Below are 19,174 nucleotides of genomic sequence, written 5' to 3' on the forward strand. Positions count from 1 at the left end.
GCAAGATGGGGTGCTAGAAGGATGCTTGTAAAATTTCTCCTAGATTGATTTGATAATACATTATGCAGGGCTTACAATGTGGGCGTTTTCTCTTGTAAGGGTTTCACCAAGATAAATCATTGTGTTATGTGTTCATTGTTGTTTCATTTATGCACTTGTTTGTATCTTGAAATCTTTGTAATAGTTAAGTTGTTATTTGCATAATCGTTCTCTCAAGATTAGCGTATGAAGCGATTTTGCATACCTTTGCTTCCTTATGGCAGGGGGGTGGAGTGTAATGTTCCCATCTAAATAAGCAGCGGAGTTTGAGGGATTAGCCTATTATTGTCCTTCGAGGCTAATTATTGTGCACTAAAAAACACAAAACAATTATATTTGCATTTTAGTTCTTTGCTTAGGTATCTTGACAATTACTCAAGCTTTTAAACTTCATTTGAAACCATTCCAAACAAGCAAAAATAATCTGAAAATAAAAGCTAGCAAGGTAACAGTTGCAAGTAAAATGTTTGACATAAATGTCAAACATTTGAAAAGTAAAGCAATTCAATATATGTCAGAGTTAGAACTAGAGGGGTTATTACAGCCCACACTTGGTTGCAACCCTCTAGAACTAAAATCTTCCATTGGTTTTGTCATTGCCTATGTCGTCCTCTTTTTTCCTGCCCTTGTATATACTTAAAGGCTTGCTAACGCCTCCTTTGTAGTCTCTTTGGGACAATCATCACATGGTTTAATATCCTGGCATTCAATCTTCACAAGGTGATATTTTAGCTGACTGATGCCCCTAGTCATCTACGTGGTGCAATGGTTACAAGTGACATCTCGTTTGCTCCTAGTGTCCCATGTTTCCAACAACTATTCCTCTTTCCTCCACCAACCATCATCTTGTACAAGAACATGTAGAGAACCTAGCAAAGCTGAGACAAGATAATAAACAGTTAGAAGATGTATACATTTTAATGACTTTTATTGTTTAGCAGTTTGTTACTTTCTCCATAATTCGTAGCATTAGTAAATCTTCTTCTATTAAACATTTACTCTTTTAGAATTCAATAATAAAATGATTCTTTAGTAATAAAAACAACATTTTGTAATAATATTTGTATTTGTTGATGTTTGTTTGCTTCAGTTGGATAAACCCATGAGACTAAACTGAAGATATATATAGCTAAATAATCAATTGTTATTATATTAATTATATAATAATGAATAGACATGTCCCATGAAGGGACACGTCTCCTTGGTTTATTCTCAATATATATATATATAGAGCTAAATAACCAATTGTTATTATATTAATTATATAATAATGAATAGACATGTCCCATGAAGGGACACGTCTCCTTGGTTTATTCTCAATAAAAATATAGGAGATTGCTGCCTTTGGAAAATACATACCAAAACAGGCAGTGCAAATATGTTTTCAGCGATCCTATAGTTTCTAACATGGTATTAGAGTAGGTCGATTCCTTCTTATAAAAGTACTCCAGAAATCCACAAAGATTCCTAAAGAAAATTTGAGAGAAATTGAAGGAAACAAAAGTGAAGGATGTTAGATAGAGAATTGATATTGCCTTGATTTTTTTAACTCAGAGTCTGATTCTATGTGAGGATTCCTAATGGTCAATGCCTTTAGTTATCACTTTATGTGTGAAATTACAGAAATTGTTCGACATTCACATTCATTTTAGCACACCTTTGGTCAATTTGGGAACCCATGTGTTGCACTCAAGCCGCTTCACATCTATTTTTTTACATGGCATGTGAGATGAGAATTTGTGAGTTGCCCGTATTCTAAATTCCTCCAAGTTTGACCTTGTCAAAATATGGAGATTTGTCTTTGCTGAATCAGATGTTGAACACTTGGGTAGCTGTAGAAAAGCCCATTGATTCATTGAAATAGAGACTACAGATTCAGTGATTAAAAATTTTACTAGGTCGACTTGCTATGTTATTATTCCTTATAAGAAAGACAATTTATATCTTTGAGAAAGCCAACAAAGGTTTTATTTTCCATAAATGTTCATCACGCTTAGCAGGAGTTTCTGAAATTATTGCATTGTTCGCTGCTTTAAGCATCTTGTGTCAAACAACTAGCTTGCATGGAATTCAATTCACATTATGCACGGTTCACCCTTGGACTACAATCAATAAGGTCTATGCATACATTGATTTGGAAAATCCAGGGATTGGTTAAGCATTGCAAGTATTCAGAGATGGGCTTTGTATTAGCGATTCAATATAAAGCAAGAATTGATTTACATCCACAATCACACACACACACACACACACACACACATGTACAAGTATAATCTCTTTCACCTACAAGAAAATCTATAAAAAATGATCAATATCATTGAACATATTGACAGACAATAAGAAATCCGATATAATACATAGTCCTCTAAATGAAGATAGTCAGGGGGATTCACTTTCTACTATGATACATTGTAATAGTTATCAGATGAACACTGTCTAGACGGCATTGGGGATCACATACAATAATGTTTGGTCAAGTTGCATTAAGAGCAGGGACGATGATCTTTAGTGTGTGGAGAAGAATGTGGACCTTATGGGAGTGCGATGAGATCTGGATTGAGCCTGGATGTCTAGGTGTGATCAGGGAGTTCCTTGTATGTAACACAGTCCTCTATGCCCCGAGTTGATTGTGCAAACGAATCACAATTTTATTGATGCATGGGTGGTACTACTCATTGGGATTCTAAGATTTCAACAGATGTCAAATGATGTACATCTATTCATGATCAAATATTCAATCTCAAATGACAGTAATCATAATAGAATTAAAATGATGTTTGATATCTCTAAGATGGAGATCAAAGAGACAATCATTGAGGGTCAAAATAAATGTTTGCAGCTACTGTTTGTAGTTGCTGATTTCATCAATATATTGATTCTCAAGGCCTACCGTATCAATCATCAATTTTCCCATCCAGATATTGGGTCTAAAGAAAGGTTGTCATGGTAGAGTTATTTGTGCCTTATGCAAGAAGCCGCTATCAAGATTCACCAGCACCTTTTAAGATTCTACAAAATTACAAAGAGGTTGGTAGGAATACATTCAACCCAAAATTGACTACATGAGATATGTATTCTCTTTTGAGTACAATTTTAAGTATTGTATTTTTGATAAAGTAAATCTCTCTCATTTATATTTCTATATGCACTAAGAGAGCTATTTTCCTTTATCTTTTCCTTTCTCTTTGGGGTTGTTCTTACAAGAAAAGGAAAATTGATATAGATTCAGAGGGAGTCTGATATTTCGTTAAAGGAAACATTGGATGAGGAGATGAAAAGATTTGATATTCAAAGGGAGTTTGAAAAATCCATGTGTGTGACTACATGATTTTAGTGGGCCTATCCCTTGTGTACATCATGAGGAAGTGACGACTTCCAAATGATTATCACTTGTATCTGTAGAAGTTATTGCAAGGTGACAATCTTTCAATAAGTTAATCTTCTATTGTGATTGACATCTTATGATGCCTAAGCATATCGAGATAGATGATAACTTGCATGGTGCATTAAGCTCCTTAAACAGACCATGGCCTTCTCTTTTGATGGATATTTTGTAATGTCTGAGACAGATCATCATAGATGATAACTTGCATGGTGGGTTAAGTTCCTTAAACAGACTATGGCTTTCTATTGTGATGGACATCTTATGATGTCTAAGACAGATCATGATAGATAATAACTTGCACGGTGGATTAAGTTACTTAAACAGACCATGATCTTTTATTGTGATGGACATCTTATGATGTCTTAGATAGATCATGATAGATGACAACTTGCATGGTGGATTAAATTCCTTAAATAGACCACGACTTTCTATTGTGATGGACATCTTATGATGTCTAAGATAGATCATGATAGATTATATCTTGCATGGTGGACTAAGCTCCTTAAACAAACCATAAATGTTTCTATGGTACATATTATCGAGGATACATTATCTATGGACATTTTTTGAGTACTCGGTGAATATCAGGTGACTTGATGTCCTGAGGCCATTACTCTTGATATCATCACATGATATCTAAATAATGGATATCTTTTGATCAAAGATATCCTTAAATCTGTCTTTCCTGATTTTACATTGGGGTAATCTTGTGTTTATCCTCCCTAGCTAAGAGTGAGTGTTGATGTTTGGCAGCATCAATTGGATAAACCCATGAAACCAAACTGAAGATGTATGTGTATATATATATAGTTAAATAATCAATTGTTATTAGATTAATCATATAATAATGAATAGACATGTCTCTTCTTGGTTTATTCTCAATATAAATATAAGAGATCGCTACCTTTGGAAAACACATACCAAAAAAGGTAGTGCAAATACATTTTCTGCGATCCTATAGTTTATAATAGTATTAAATAATATAATATGATTATAAACTACAAGTATTTTGTGATAATTATAAATTATACCTGTGGTATTTTGTATTATTAAAATTAAATATTCTGTAATATAGTATTACAATAATGGTATTGTTAAATTATATATACTGTTCTAATAGAAAATAGTAAATACTACTCTCAATTCTTAAAAATTTTCACTATATTTTGAAATTTAAAATATTGCAAATTTGCAGCTCGTAGGTATCTGAATGCCCTTGCAAATCCTTGCCCTAGCGAATACTAAAATGCTGTGCCCTAGCGTGCATGAAATGATAAGACACTCATTTGCGAAAATGTTGTGCCCTAGTGTTTGTAGAATCCCCATTTGACAAAATGTGCAAATTACACTCGGTCGTGGAAGAAAAAAGCTTCATCACAGAATAAAAATGCCTAAAAAAAGTTTACACAAGCGCTTTAATAAACACTTCACCTCTGTTGGTCATGATTTTAATCGACATTTGGTGAGTTTTAATCGAAAATTTCTCTATGATATTAAATAAATGTGTGTTTGAGTTTCTTGGTGATTATATCTTTTGGTAAAATGTTGAGTGATGTATTGCAATATATTTGTGCAATTTTCAACTATTTAACACCGTAATTTTTGACCTACTAGACATTTGTTTGGGTTGCTTCCTGCGTGTGTAGTCTACCATGCAATTTTATTATGATTGTTGTTTTGGTAGACTACAAAGAGTTGGGAAACTTGCACAATTTATACAATATTAAGAGGAAACCTTCAAAGATGCAAAACAATTTAACAAAGTGAGTATATTAAAAGGACATCATGTTTGTTTTCCACATGCATGTCATGCAAACAATTCTCAATTTAAAAAAAATGACTAGGCCATTTTTGTTGTCACATGCATGTCATACAAACAATTCTCACATCCATTTTCGATGTCTAGGCTGCTGTGCAAATCTAAGGAAATTATTGCCCTTTGTTTAAAATTAGTGTTAACCTTAGCTCATCATATTGTTCATTTGATAGAATGTGGAATAATTGTGATTGATCGTTTTAGATTTACATAGATTAGACAAACCTGGGTTTTGCCAATTAAATATTCAATTTATGAGGGATCAACAAGAACCTAAAATTCTTGACAGAGATGTTTAACTTGTTTATAATGTATGTGACCATAATATGAAGACTAATAGTTAATTAGGCACCAAATCTGTCAAATTGTCGAATACTTTTTATGGTCTCATGGTTGTGCCATTCTCTACAACTTGAAATTGCAATGTAGTTTAACTTGTTAATTTTTTGTACCATTCTCTCTGTTATGTATGTTATGTTCACTTTTATTTTGTTTGTAGTGTGCTGAAATCTTAAACATTCTGCACATACTTTGGGGTAGACAGGGCTTCTTAGATGCCATATATCTTTCTTTTAGCATGCTTACCTGATTTTGTTTATCTTTTGTAGACATTCTTTATTGCCGCATTATTGGCTATGCAATATACAAAATGGATGGTACGTGGTTTCTATCTACATAATTCAGCTGGTTAATTTATGTTTGACGTCATATCAATAGTCTTTCTTGGTGCATAATTCGTTTTATGTTTGACTAATTTTACTGCTAAGAAAGTGTCTTTACTTTAGGAAAGATTGCAGGGGGAAATGCTTTTATGTATATGAGGTGTCATTCATTTCACATAACCAATTGTTTTCTTGCATCTTTAATACACATAAAGACAATAGATTTTAAAATTTACATTGACTATACATTAGAGGATCTGTGGGTTTACTTTAAATTTTGATACGCTTAGAGTAAAACTGTTTGGTAATGTCTTTTGTTATAGAGGACCTGTTTTCCTAAGAGGTGGAATATCTACATTGTGTAAAGAGTGGATAATGGAGTCACCTTATGTAAGTTATTAGAAAAAATCATTGTGCTAAAGTTCACAGTTGTCAAAGTTAATGAACATGTTTGTAAAAAGGAAGTCTATTAAATTTCTAATTTTAACAAGGGTATATAGCTCAGAAGAAACCCAAGCAACAACTATGGTATCTGAGTAACATTAACATGGTGGTTTACAAATTTGGTCAATAACATGTAAAAAATGTATTAAAGAAATTTGAAGAAACAACTATCTATGTTATCCACATCTTTGCTTAAAAAATTGTCAGAGAATTTGTTTCAAGCAAAATGTATTCATGCAATGATGTTAACAGTCAAACAAATTGTTGGACAACAAATTTTGGAGTGGTTCCCATCCATTAATCCATAGTCAAGTTCAATAGAAAATTGAGCTTCCTTTGGTTATGTGACATCCTTGGTGTGCTGATTGTAGATGTATAAGCCCACTTCCAAAGCTCGTAGCTCACTTACATTGTATTGAAAATTTGACACTTACAAGGAGGAAAATGAAGCAAAACAGCTTTCAGCACTTGTTGGTCATTATGAATTTACTGTCTAACTTTTGGACTCACCAATGCTCCAAATTGTTATGGTAAATCGATGTTGCTGTAGTTGTATTAAACAAAGGAGATGAAAGCTTCTTATATAGATTTACAAAGACGATTTTACTAAAAGACACAATAGTGAACTAATGACGGAAATAGAAACCACCTAATAAACTAAAGACTAACTAAGATGTCCATTAAAGAAACATTACAATATTCTGATACCCTCCCTTAATGGTCATTGTCTAACAGTTGTCTTTTGGTCACAAATTCTAAAAAAACATTTTGCTGGTGCTGAGACTCTCTCCTGATCTGCAAAATGTTGACCAAGAAGCCAAAATTTGTCCATAAAAGAACAGAGAAGGGTGTCCCCTTCTTCATAATACTTTGCAAAATGAGACGAGAGCCTGCTATTGACTTTGCCACTGAGATAAGTCTACCACTAACCCTCTTTGAATCGGCAAAATATCTAACCAAAAATCATCATAAAATATCCAACTTGATGTTGGATAATGAAGCTACTCTTCCCTGGACATAGAGACAAACACTAACAACAACTACAATGATGTTGAGGAAAAATCGACAAAGCTTCCAAACTTTGCAAATGAGCATGATGCCCCAAAACAAACTGCAAAAAGGTGCATTTTTTAGGAGAAAAATCGGAAAAACCAAACACAAATTTTCATCAAGACCCAACATGATGTTTGAGGTGAAAAATCAATCGAAACCAAAAAATATTAAGCTTCATTTTTTTATAGGAAAAATGGTAAAACCCACTAGATAATTTTTGAGTTAAAAATTATAATTATAAACCCACAAAGGAATTCCACGTAACTTTACGAATTACATAATCAAAAAATTTTAAGGGAAAAATTATAGAAACCTATAATAAATTATTTTAGGGGAAAAAAATTATGAAACCCCATTAAAATTTTTTTAAGGGAAAAAATTATGAAAACCCATTAGAATTTTCAAGGGTGGCGAAACACGAGACTTTGCATGGTAAACCAAGACATGCAAGTACATGCAACTCTAAAAAATTAGAGACTTTTGCTGCAACCAAAGAAATTGCGAGATCAAAACCCTTAACCAAGCCTACAATTTCCAACAAAAATCCTTGAAGATGAACCACAAAAGTTTCATAAAATACCTCTAATGGTTTTTATTTCTAAAAATCAAAAAGCAAAATTTGTGGAAAAACTTCCTGATCAAAAGAGGCTCAATTTTTTCTTAAAATCTACCAAATATTATGAAATCCCATTGACCTACTCTAATACCATGTTATGATAAATTGATGTTGCTGTAGTTGTATTAAACAAAGGAGATGAAAGCTCCTTATATAAATTTACAAAGATGATGTTTCTAAAAGAAACAATCATGAACTAATGACAAAAATAGTAACTACCTAATAAACTAAAGACTAACTAAGATGACCATTAAAGAAACATTATAATATTCTAATACAAACACCTTGATGAATATGATGAACATTATATTTCACAAGTGTTTGGATAAATTTGTTTTAGTAATTCCTCAATGACATCTTGATTTATTCCAAAAATGAGGAGGAATATCACTGGCATGTGCAAACCATCCTTTCATTGTTTAGAGAACATAAATTATATGGAAAGTTGTCCAAATCTAAAATCTTGTAGAGGGAAGTGGTAGATTATCACCATGGATTTTGTTCAAGGCTTTCCTATTTGTAAGAATAGATACAATGGAATTCTAATGGTGGCGGGAAAATTGATCCGAGTAGCTCATTTTATACCCATAAATTTGACTGATGGAGCCCCTATCTTGGCTAGGAAATTTGTACAAGATATTTTCCAATTACACGGTGTACCCAAGAAAATCATCTCAGACAAAGGTGCAAGGATAACCTCGAGAGTTTGGCAAACACTCTTTGCTACATTGGGAACCTAGCTGAACATCAATTTTGCATATCATCTAAAACATGAACATATAGGACAAGCTAATCAAAATTTGGAAGATTGTCTTAGAGTATATTGCATGGACCAACAATACAAGTGGGAGGATTACTTACCATTGGTAAAATTTGTCTACAACTCCTCCTAGCAATCAACCATTAAGATGGCGCCCTTTGAGACATTATGCAGTAGGAAATGCAAAACCATTAAGTGGATCTATCTGTCATGGTCGTGTTTTTCGCTGACATTGTGTCAGTTGCCATGGTGGCCGCGCCTGTTGCATTCATCGTCGAGGTTGTGTTCGTTGCCATGCTTGTGTCCATCACCTTGTGTGTGTCTCTTGCTAGTTTTGTGTTTGTTGCGATGGCTGTGTCCTTTGCTGTGGTTGTGTTCGTCATCGCTGCTGTCGCTATGGCTATCTCTGTTGCCATTGTTGTGGCTGTGTCTGTTGCCCTTGCCATGGTTGTGCCTGTCGCCATTGTTGTGGCTATCTCCATCGCCATTGTGTTCGTCATTGAGACTGTGTCAGTCCTTGAGGATATATTCGTTGTCCTAGTTGCATCCGTCACAGTGGCTATGTTTGTTGCTGTAGTTGTATTCGCAGCAGAGGTTTTGTTTGCCATTGAGGTTTTGCTTGCCAAGGTCTTGTTTGCCGTTGAGGCTTTGTCCATTGTCGAGACTTTGTTTGTTGAGGTACTGCCCACTGTCAAGGTTGTGGTTGTTGTTGTCACCGTCGAGGCTTTGTCCATCGTCGAGGCCCTATCCGCCACAAAGGTTCTGTCTATCGTCATTGCCGTTGAGGTTCTGTCTGATGGCGTTGTCGAGGCTCTATCTGCCACTGAGGTTGTGCCCATCATCAAGGTTGTGCCCGTTGTCGTGGCTCTATTTGTCGATGCGGTCATGTTAGTGGCTAAGTTCGTATCAGCATTAGCGTCCATGTTTGTGGCCATACCCAAAGACATTGTTGAACATGATGACATGAAGGAGTTCATCGATTGGCATTGTTGGGATCTTAGTAAAGGGCACAACAATGTTTATATCAGTGGCGCAACATAAGTTGGATAATTGTGTGTTGTAGTGGAGGTTTGATGTTAACTCATATCTTTTACCTATGCGTTTGTTTTGGGATCTTGGAGCTGATGGTGTTGACCAAACAGTGAATTGCTTGAGGACAAGCAATCTTTGGGCGGCGAGGATTTGTGATGTTCCGAAATTTAATTGTAATAATTAAATTAATTAATTAATTAACTAGTCCCAAAATTTAAATTATATAATTAAAAGGACCTATAATTAATTACCTTAATTAGTAAATATGGGGCCCAAATTGATAAACAAAAAAAAAAATTGTATTTGGGGTTCCGATTGATTTATGTATATCTCGGGCCCATCGTTTATTTTGGTTGTAGGTGTTTGTTGCCATGTCGGCATTGTTGTGCACCTTGGGAGTTTTCCTCCGATAGGGTATTTAGCACCGACACATAAGATGTTTTTAATATACGATTTGAGTTATTTGATTGTACTACGAATTCGAGTTGGAGTTCTGCTCGGTTTTGGCATGTTGGATGTGGAAGACTTTCCTTATTTAGCTATCTTGGTTTTGATGGGATTCAACCCTCACCTTATTCTGCTTTGCTTGTTTGGCTTTAGGTCTAGCAAATCTGGAGTGTTTTCATTATTGTAAGTGCTATGAATATATGAATTTATTTGGTTGGTAATAATTTCCTGATCAATGTGTATTATCATTATTTCCATCTATATTATCATTGTTTCCATCTATTTGTAATACTTCGGAAGAGTACATGCTTAATGTAGGATCATTGGCAGAGAACAATAGTACCACTGGAAACATCATCACATGCACCATACCTAAGGAAGAATTCACATGTTGAGTCATAATTGTTCGAAAGGTATCCATATGCTAGGAAACACTGCTGTATGGACAAATCCCATCTCACCCTGACCCCCCTATATTCACTCCCTCCTCACCGTAGGACCTACAACTTCATCTATCAACTCACCATACATCCCTCCTCATTCCATATGGGCCAGATTTGTTTTACCGCACGCCCAATCTTCTCACTATACGACCACTATATCCTACAACCATCCCTCCTGCACAGTAGGACCATTATCCATACGACTATCCTGATAGCCTTTACAACAACCCGTATGACCATTTGGGGAGTGTCGCCCTCGGGTACTTTTCCTTTACCATTGCCCTCAATTACTTTTCCTCGGGTGTTTCCCTCGGGTACTTTCCCTTAGGCCTTGCCCCTGATTGTTGCCCTTGGGTACTTTCCCTTAGGTGTTGCCCTTGAGTGCTTTCCCTTAGATGTTGCCCTCAGGTACTTTCCCTCAGGCATTACCCTCTGGTGCTTCCTATGGGTGTTTTTCCTTTAAGAAATCTTAGGTGTGCCGTTAGGAACATTAAAGTCACCTCTCAAGAAGTTTTCACAAGATAATGTAATAACTCACATGACATCCACCATAAACCCTATCAGAGGGTGGATCCGCCATGAATATTCACAGAGGGTGGACCAAGGGTTTATACCTCAAACTTCTCTATCATAGAGAAGGATGTTGTAAATTTCATTTTAGGTATTCACTAATGTTGAATCTCCCTCTCATTAAGGGCTTTGATTGATAACTCCAAGCTTGTCTTCAATAATGTACAAACTTTACTTTGGTAGAAGGCTTGGAGAAAATTTTGGGTTGTTAGATCTTCAGTGATAATGTACTCTAAATAAATAGCATTCCAAGTATCCATCTACGGTTTAAGCATTCACATAAAGGCCTTTTAGTCTACACACATGGAACTTCATCTCATGAATCACAGTCCTCTGATTGCTATAGGTTCTTGATCAGTAGGGAATCCACCTCAACATGGTCTACTCTCTCTGAATAAATATGACCAAGATTTGAAAGGTCAACTGAAGCATATCCTCTATCTGCTCCCTATGCCATAGAAGTAATCCTTGATTCATAGTAACATGAGTGAATGTACTAAATTGTGGATTTTTCCTTAGGCTTGGCAACACTAGGCATTCAAGATAATGTGGTCCCCTTCTAAAGCTTCAAGTACATGCATTAACCTCTTGACATCTTCATCCAAGGTTTCCTCTTATGAAATGTTAGGCTTCCTTTTGTTATGGAAGATATATTTCTCCAATAGCCTCACTTTATCAAGCATGATCGACATATGACTAATGAATCCTAGATCCAAACCACTTTGGAGCTACTGTCATAAGATTGAGACCTGCACAATATTTTGGTAGCATGCCTAATGTACCATTCTTCTTTTACTGCAAGAACATCCTTGGAGACAAAGGAATAGATCAAGGCAGATAGCTCTTATTGCTCACACATATAAGAGAGCTACAACGAACAAATAAATGTAATACTCAAAGATAATAAAATACTTATCTAATTATTATGGAGTAACTGCACATCAACATCCTTGATGCAAGTTGCTCCAATGAAGGAAGATCCTATCATTGAAAATTGACATTAAAAAAAAAAATGCTGTTCTAGACTGTATTCACAAAGCAATAGATCTTCCATATGCATCAAATCAGAAAATGCCTCCATATAAGCATTTGTCAAACAATATGAGTACATTGTCTGTGCTCCCATCTGTTATTACAAAGGTTTCTAAAAACCTTTATTTGTGAAGTAAACACTCTCAGATTGTTTGAGAGACATGTCCCCTTTGAATGTAACTCTTTATAAGCGATGAGAGTAATCCTTCCAAGCAGTCTTCTTCATAGCAAACTGAACAGTCTTTAATCATGATTGCTGTCTATATGATTATATTCACCTGAGTATATAGTCTACCAATTATATCATTAAAATAATATTAGTCTCTTTGATCACTTTAAATTCTTCCAAAGATAGAGTGAGCCACAAATCAGTGATCTCGATATTTTCTGAACTAACAAAGAGTTGAGATAGGATTTGCCAAAAGCTAAAACCTTATTACTGCACATGTGGGTAGATCAAGAGGGAATGGCAAAAGCTATTTGTGTTGAGGATGTCAAATGAGAAAGATGATACTTAAGGAAGGATATTCAGATAACTCCAATCTTTCAAAAGGTAGAATGTCTATAATCACAACCTGTGAGCTCTTCCACTTTGCACAGGCCTTTGCAACAGCTGCACCAATTTGTCAACACCAAAACATGGCCATGGTGCAAATATAAAATACATTGCCCAACTTCAAGTTGCGCTAGCCCTTGATTTCAGACGGATAGCCCAAAACCTTGAAGGATCAATTGAGGCCATAAAAAAAAGATTCAAATCAAGCCCTCCTAAGTATATGAAATATATCATGCCATCTTATTCTGACAATGGATGTAGTTCAAGCATAACTAAAATTATGTAAGATTCATTATGCCAGTAGATTGATTGATTCTCTTTGAACTTCTCAATCATGGTGGTCAAAATTATCTTTAATCTTGCCACCATTATGTGAAGTGCTTTGAGTTTATACTGATCCTTTCCTTTGCGCTGTCCATATGTGATTCATATGCTGAAAAATGACATATCCAAACATGATTTGTTTTATAACAGAACCTCTGTATTTCCATGCAAAAGTTTTTACAACCTGTGTCGCTCGACATCCTTATCACACATGTTCAAATAAGGGTTCCTGACTAGGCAGATGCTCATCACTATCATATGAGAACTCCCCAGTTCATGCATAGAATTCATCAGAGTGTACAAAGTTGTTGTGAGAACCACCTATTATATATCTCTGTAAACTACAATTGCTTCCAATCAAGTGTTTCCATCTATTTGATGTACAAATCCTCAAATCGGTTAAAATCTAACTCGTAGTTTAATATGCAGCCCAAAAAAGATTGGGTTTGCTACTTCATGATTAACTCTTGTTTTGAATAAGAGGACGCTTCCAAATCTGGATCCAAAAATATATAAGCATTGTTAGTTCTGATGAAATAGCAAATGCGAGCCCAAAATACAAAAAATTTAACAAGGAACAATATGCTAGTGTATTTAAATATGTAGCTTCTGTTCTGATGACTGCATTGTTGATATTAATGCATATTCAATCTCGTCCTTCTCAGGGGAAAATATGATTATAGTTGGTCGTCGAATACAGATTAAATAATATTGATGGGTGTGTCTGCATACCTCATGTGATAATGTCTTCCTTCATAATTGTCTCTGTTTATTCCAGAATTTCCTAAGGCCCACAAACTCTATCTTGGACACGTAAAGATTAGAGGAATATTGTTAAATGCCCAGCACACAACCTGTGGTGATCATTTGCTTATTCTCAGATCAAATGACGACGATGGTGATTACATCGTGGTCAAGGTATTATGGTGTTTCTGATTGAAAACAATGTACACACCAACATATAACACAAAGCAATACACAAATGATATATTTGCAGATGTAAGCAACATGGGTGAAATGCTGAGGACCAAATATTGATCTACCAAGGGTCAATAATATCTTCACATGATCATTCCATTTAAGTATTACACCACACAATTGTTGGCTAATAAAATATAAACCGCTTTACAGAATCACTTGCTCATGTGTATAATATTCACCAATGAATTCAGAAATTACCACAGTGATGAACCGAAGACTATTAAATCAGAGATTGCTCATCCCTTATTAGAAGATCTACAACACATAAAGACTCCAGGATAGAATACTCATATAATTTCTCAAATTAGACATGATACTTCCATATAATGTTATAACTGAATTTTGTCTTCAACAAAAGACCTTTGTTGTGACCATGATTCTCCAGACCTGTACAAATCTCCATGTAAATTTGTTCATAGATATTTACACAGCTCTTCAACTTCTCTGATGCGGCCTTTAACCAGTCCTTTTTAAGTCTCCATAACCTGGCTTTGATACCATGTTAAAACTTGGTCAGATTTAGATTTAGAAAATTTTAACTTTAGTTTCTATTTCCTAGATGCATAATGTAATGCTTTCTACTTGAGATGGTATGATATATCTCTGCTGTAACTTGTAATACAACTTATTTATTTTTGTGTATTTCAAGTTACTCTTTCAATGGATATGTATATGATATAAAGAGACACATCCCTTGTTAATATCTTAACTCACATTAGTAATTGCTTTAACATATATCACAAAATGGTATTCTCTCAATGTATTATCATGATTATAATATATGATAATAATAATATATTTATATGTATAGATATATATTGTGGTGCAGGAGCACATAACAGAGGAAGAAGACCTATTGAGACTTCAAGGCATGGAGGAGATGGTGAAGGGTCACCAAGACTGAATTTGGAGATCTTGAAGCTAATTATGGCATTTTATTGTAATAAAAATAAAGAATTGTTCAATTGTCCTAGTAGTCCCGAAAGGATCATAGGACCTAATAATGGGCCTAATAGGCAAGTGATATGTAGTAGGGTCAATAAGGGTTCTAGGATGTTTAAATAATGTTTTTACATCCATTTGAGGGCATTGGCCATAGCTAGCAATTAGATAGGGATCCTTTGTTAAGGGTTTAAATTACATTTTTCTAATGTAATGGCTATGAGCCTTTGGGCGGGAAACTTAGATTAGGATGTTTTAGAAAGTTTTAATAAAAAAAATCCATATTAATAAGTTTAGGAAGTTGAGGGAAGGTTGTATAATGCCTTTAAGAGGCATTTCATGAGGCATTGCAATTGTATTGCTAGACTGTATGGACCCAATTGAAGGATTTCAATAAAAGGCTCTTGTTTTTGTAACTTCCTTGCAACTTGGCATGATCTTTTGATAGATATCTGTTTGGATCTCTGTTATACTTGAGTGAGACTTGACGTTAAAGGATCTTACACACCATTGCATGTCTTTCTAAGTTATAATCAATCGGTGTTGCCATAATAGTGCTAACAAGTTTTAGAAACTTGCATTTTTGCTCACAATTTTGAGGGTCTCAATGAATTCTAGAGCCATTCTATGAATTCTCATAGAATGGGCTCTAATAGACTTGCATCATATGCCACTAACCTAAAATTTGGAGGAAGACTGAATTTGAGGGTGTACACCATGATTGCCATGAAGTAAATCACATGAAATTTGTGCCAAGGCTATAGCAGTAGAGGATAAGCTCAAATAAAAGGTCATTTTATGTTTGGAAGTGATTAAGGATGTCAAGGAGAAGGTGTTGGCATTTTGGTTGAGTTCCAGAAGTGTTTGGAAATGTATGCTCTAGAAAGTCCTAGTTTTAGGCTTGTTTTGGTGTGGGTTTTTTGGTTAACCAATCAAACAGAGTCAATAGACCAAATAGGCACCTAAATCCTTTGTTTGGCACTAAAATATGATACTGTGGGAGAAATGAAAGTCGGTGTCAAGTTTTGCCCACACTTGCTTTGAAAAAGTGGGCTAATTAGTCCTCAAAAAGTGGCAAATTGTCATTTTCCGTACACATGCTCCAAAGTGACCCCATTTGGTTCTCTAATATATTGCATAACTTCCAAATGGGTATCTGAATCATCCATTTGTTTGGTAAGTGTTTTGCAAAGTTTGAGTTAAAAGTCCAAATAACAGGGAAAGTAGGGCTACAAGGGGATAAGGCCTAGATGTCTGCTTCTTGTTTTCTGTTATAGAGGGTGTTGTGGACACTTAGAAATTGTTGAAGCAAGTTGAAGGGGATTAGCAAAGGCCCTAGGAGGACTTGGAAGAAGTCTTGGAACTGGGGAGTTTGTCTGAGCCATTTTGTGCAAAGAAACCTAAAGGAGTAGTTGTTAGACCTTGTGGGTTATTGCGCAACTTCTGGAGCTTTTTGGTTAAGGAGTTGATTGATCAGAAGGGCTCAGAATCATATATCTACTTAATAATTATTATCAAATATAATAATGCTCCATGATAATAATAGTGAAGGATAGATATCAAATGTTTAAGGCCAATAGGCCATTAAACATTTGATTTCATTGATTTGAATTATCTGATTGAAGCTACAATCATTAACAGCATAGCTTCTCATGTCTAATGATTTATATTAGAATACTGGATATTAGTATTACCAGTGGTATTTATGTTTGTGTATTTTTGAAACTTATGGTTCTAAATAATTGGTTTAGTTTGAAATCACTTAACATTGGATAAGTACAAGATGCTTGCTTATCAAATCAAATTTGTATTAGCTTCCCAATGAAATGTGAAAGAGTCCAAAAGCTTTCTGCTTCAAAATTGAATTTTCAATTCAATTTCCACATGGGTTTCTCACTGATGCTTTCTTTTTAGTTAATTGTCAATCTCGAACACCATGCTATCATTATGCAGGCTCCAGGATCTGGGTGATCAAGTAAAAGAGAAGTTATGAATCTCATTTTCAGTTGAAGTTAATATTTTTAATATTATTCAGCTTTTATATTACAAATATGTTTATAAATAGATAAATTGAAACACATAAAACCTTGAAAAGGATGATGAACAATGCTCCAAACCTAAAATAATTTTTAAAATTCATTTTCATTTCTGTTTTGCATACCAAAAAGGAGAAGAGGAAAACAAGAAGAAGAGGAAGATGAAGAGGACGGGCGGTTTCCAGGATATCAATTGGATGATGATTTTGATTTCTAAGATAGTTGCACAATGTACTTATTTCATGTCTATCTGATTGATTATTTGAGTTGATCTTCAATTTTTTTTTTTTCCTTTTTTTTAAGGTTCTTTGACTTATTTAGTTAACTTTGTTTAACGTTTTAATTAGTATGACACCTGCTCCTGATTGTCCAAAATTGACATAGACACTAATTTTTATGTTTGTCAGTCTCCTGCAATAAAAGTTTTTTAAATGACCAAACTTCCAAAAAATTTCCCATTTCTTAAACTTTTTAAACATGGAAAAATTGTTTCTATGTTTTTTTCCTCAAAATTATTTTAAAAACATGTCTACATTAACTAATACATTTATTAAATATATCTATAACAGGGTACTGCATATCCTTTCCTGTTATCTTTCGAGTTTGGTCTAGGTTTTAGCCACTTGAACTATATGAACTCAAAGTTTCTCAACTGTTTCCTATGTTAGCATAAGAAGGTCTAGGGAAGTGCCTCTACATTTTTGAAGATCGTTGTACTTGCACCTGAGAAACATAAATATATAGATTCAGGAAAATATAAAAGTATAAGAGAAAAATTCAAATTATCTATCAGGTGAGAGATAGGGTTTGGTACACTTGGACAAAGTATAAACAACAATTTGAGAATCAACCAAATTATGTCTTATACCTTGGCCAATATGTTGCAAACTCTTCATGTCACTAAAGTGTAAGCCATTTGATTAATTTCCTTTTCCTTTCTTGATTTTTCGGATACATGAATTTAAACTCAGGGTGGAACCATATTTATAATAAAGGATTTTACTATCTTGTCATTTGTTCTTTTCAGATGATAAGTGTTAGAAAATATGGGACAACTTAAGAGGGAATGAAATATTTGATGATTAAAAGAAATTGACAATTACAAAGGACAGTCATTTGGATACCAGAAATGGAAGAGCCTTGAACATTCTTAGCTTTATTTTAATCCATCTCTCATCATATTTGTGCATTTCCTTACAATTTTATGCATTGAAATTGGAAAACAGACAGAAACTTTATCTATGAATGTAATTTACATGTTGACACTTGTTGCTAGTTGACTACATAGGTTCAAGCTCAATTGTTTTCGTTGAAACATGGATCTAGTGAGTTTCACATTTTTTTACCTGTCTATGATCTTAGGCAGTGCAATTTTTACACGTTGACCATGATGAATGGAATTTGAATCAAGTAGTTAAGAGAGATAAGCATAGCCAAACAGAACGAATTTATGATATTAATTTTGAACTAAGCTCTACAAATATATCATTTCACAATCAATGATTTAGTATCTTTTTTTTTTGTCTTGGATGCTTTCTTACTGAACTGTCCGGAATAATCATGTCTATACAAGAAATATAGTTGTAATCCATATTATCCCCTTCAAATGCTGTGAGACTAACAAAAAGAATGATCAATGAACAGAAGGAAACAATATATTATTCTGTTTCAAGAAGTACTGAATAAAATATGTTTAAAGAGGCTCAAACTTTTGTGCCAATGAGAAACTATTAGAAAGTGAATACCTGAAGTAGGGTTATAGCAATTTTCTTGTTCCTCATCCTCTATGTTTGAAAACCTGCTTTTATCTTCCTAGCAGGAGGAGGAGATGAGAGACATGCCATCTGTTATCATCCTCGAGTTCCACTAACTCTTACAGGCAATTAAATAGAATAGGATATGTCATCAAATGTACTTGGATTTCTTTTAAATGTTTATAGATGGTTATGTTTGTCCTCTATTGTGTTCAAACCTTTATAATATGTTTTCAATATTGTTGGAGGCCCAGTGACATAAAAATATATGATTTTCTTCAT

The 19,174-nt window shown here is 34.4% G+C and overlaps 1 protein-coding gene across 7 annotated transcripts in view; it reads left to right on the forward strand.

Moving 5' to 3' along the window:
- The window catches only part of LOC149555646 (protein PAM71-homolog, chloroplastic), a 206,861-nt gene that overhangs the window by 51,301 nt on the left and 136,386 nt on the right, over positions 1-19,174 (forward strand). For all 7 annotated transcript variants that reach the window (XM_089829760.1, XM_089829764.1, XM_089829761.1 and 4 more), the window contains exon 4: positions 5,849-5,896. In XM_089829760.1, coding sequence (XP_089685886.1) covers positions 5,849-5,896 — 48 coding nt within the window. The remainder of the gene's footprint in view (positions 1-5,848; positions 5,897-19,174) is intronic.

Source organism: Cupressus sempervirens, chromosome 5 (genome assembly GCF_028749045.1).
Source record: "Cupressus sempervirens isolate cs-2001-9-10 chromosome 5, ASM2874904v1, whole genome shotgun sequence".
Classification (NCBI taxonomy): Eukaryota; Viridiplantae; Streptophyta; class Pinopsida; order Cupressales; family Cupressaceae; genus Cupressus; species Cupressus sempervirens.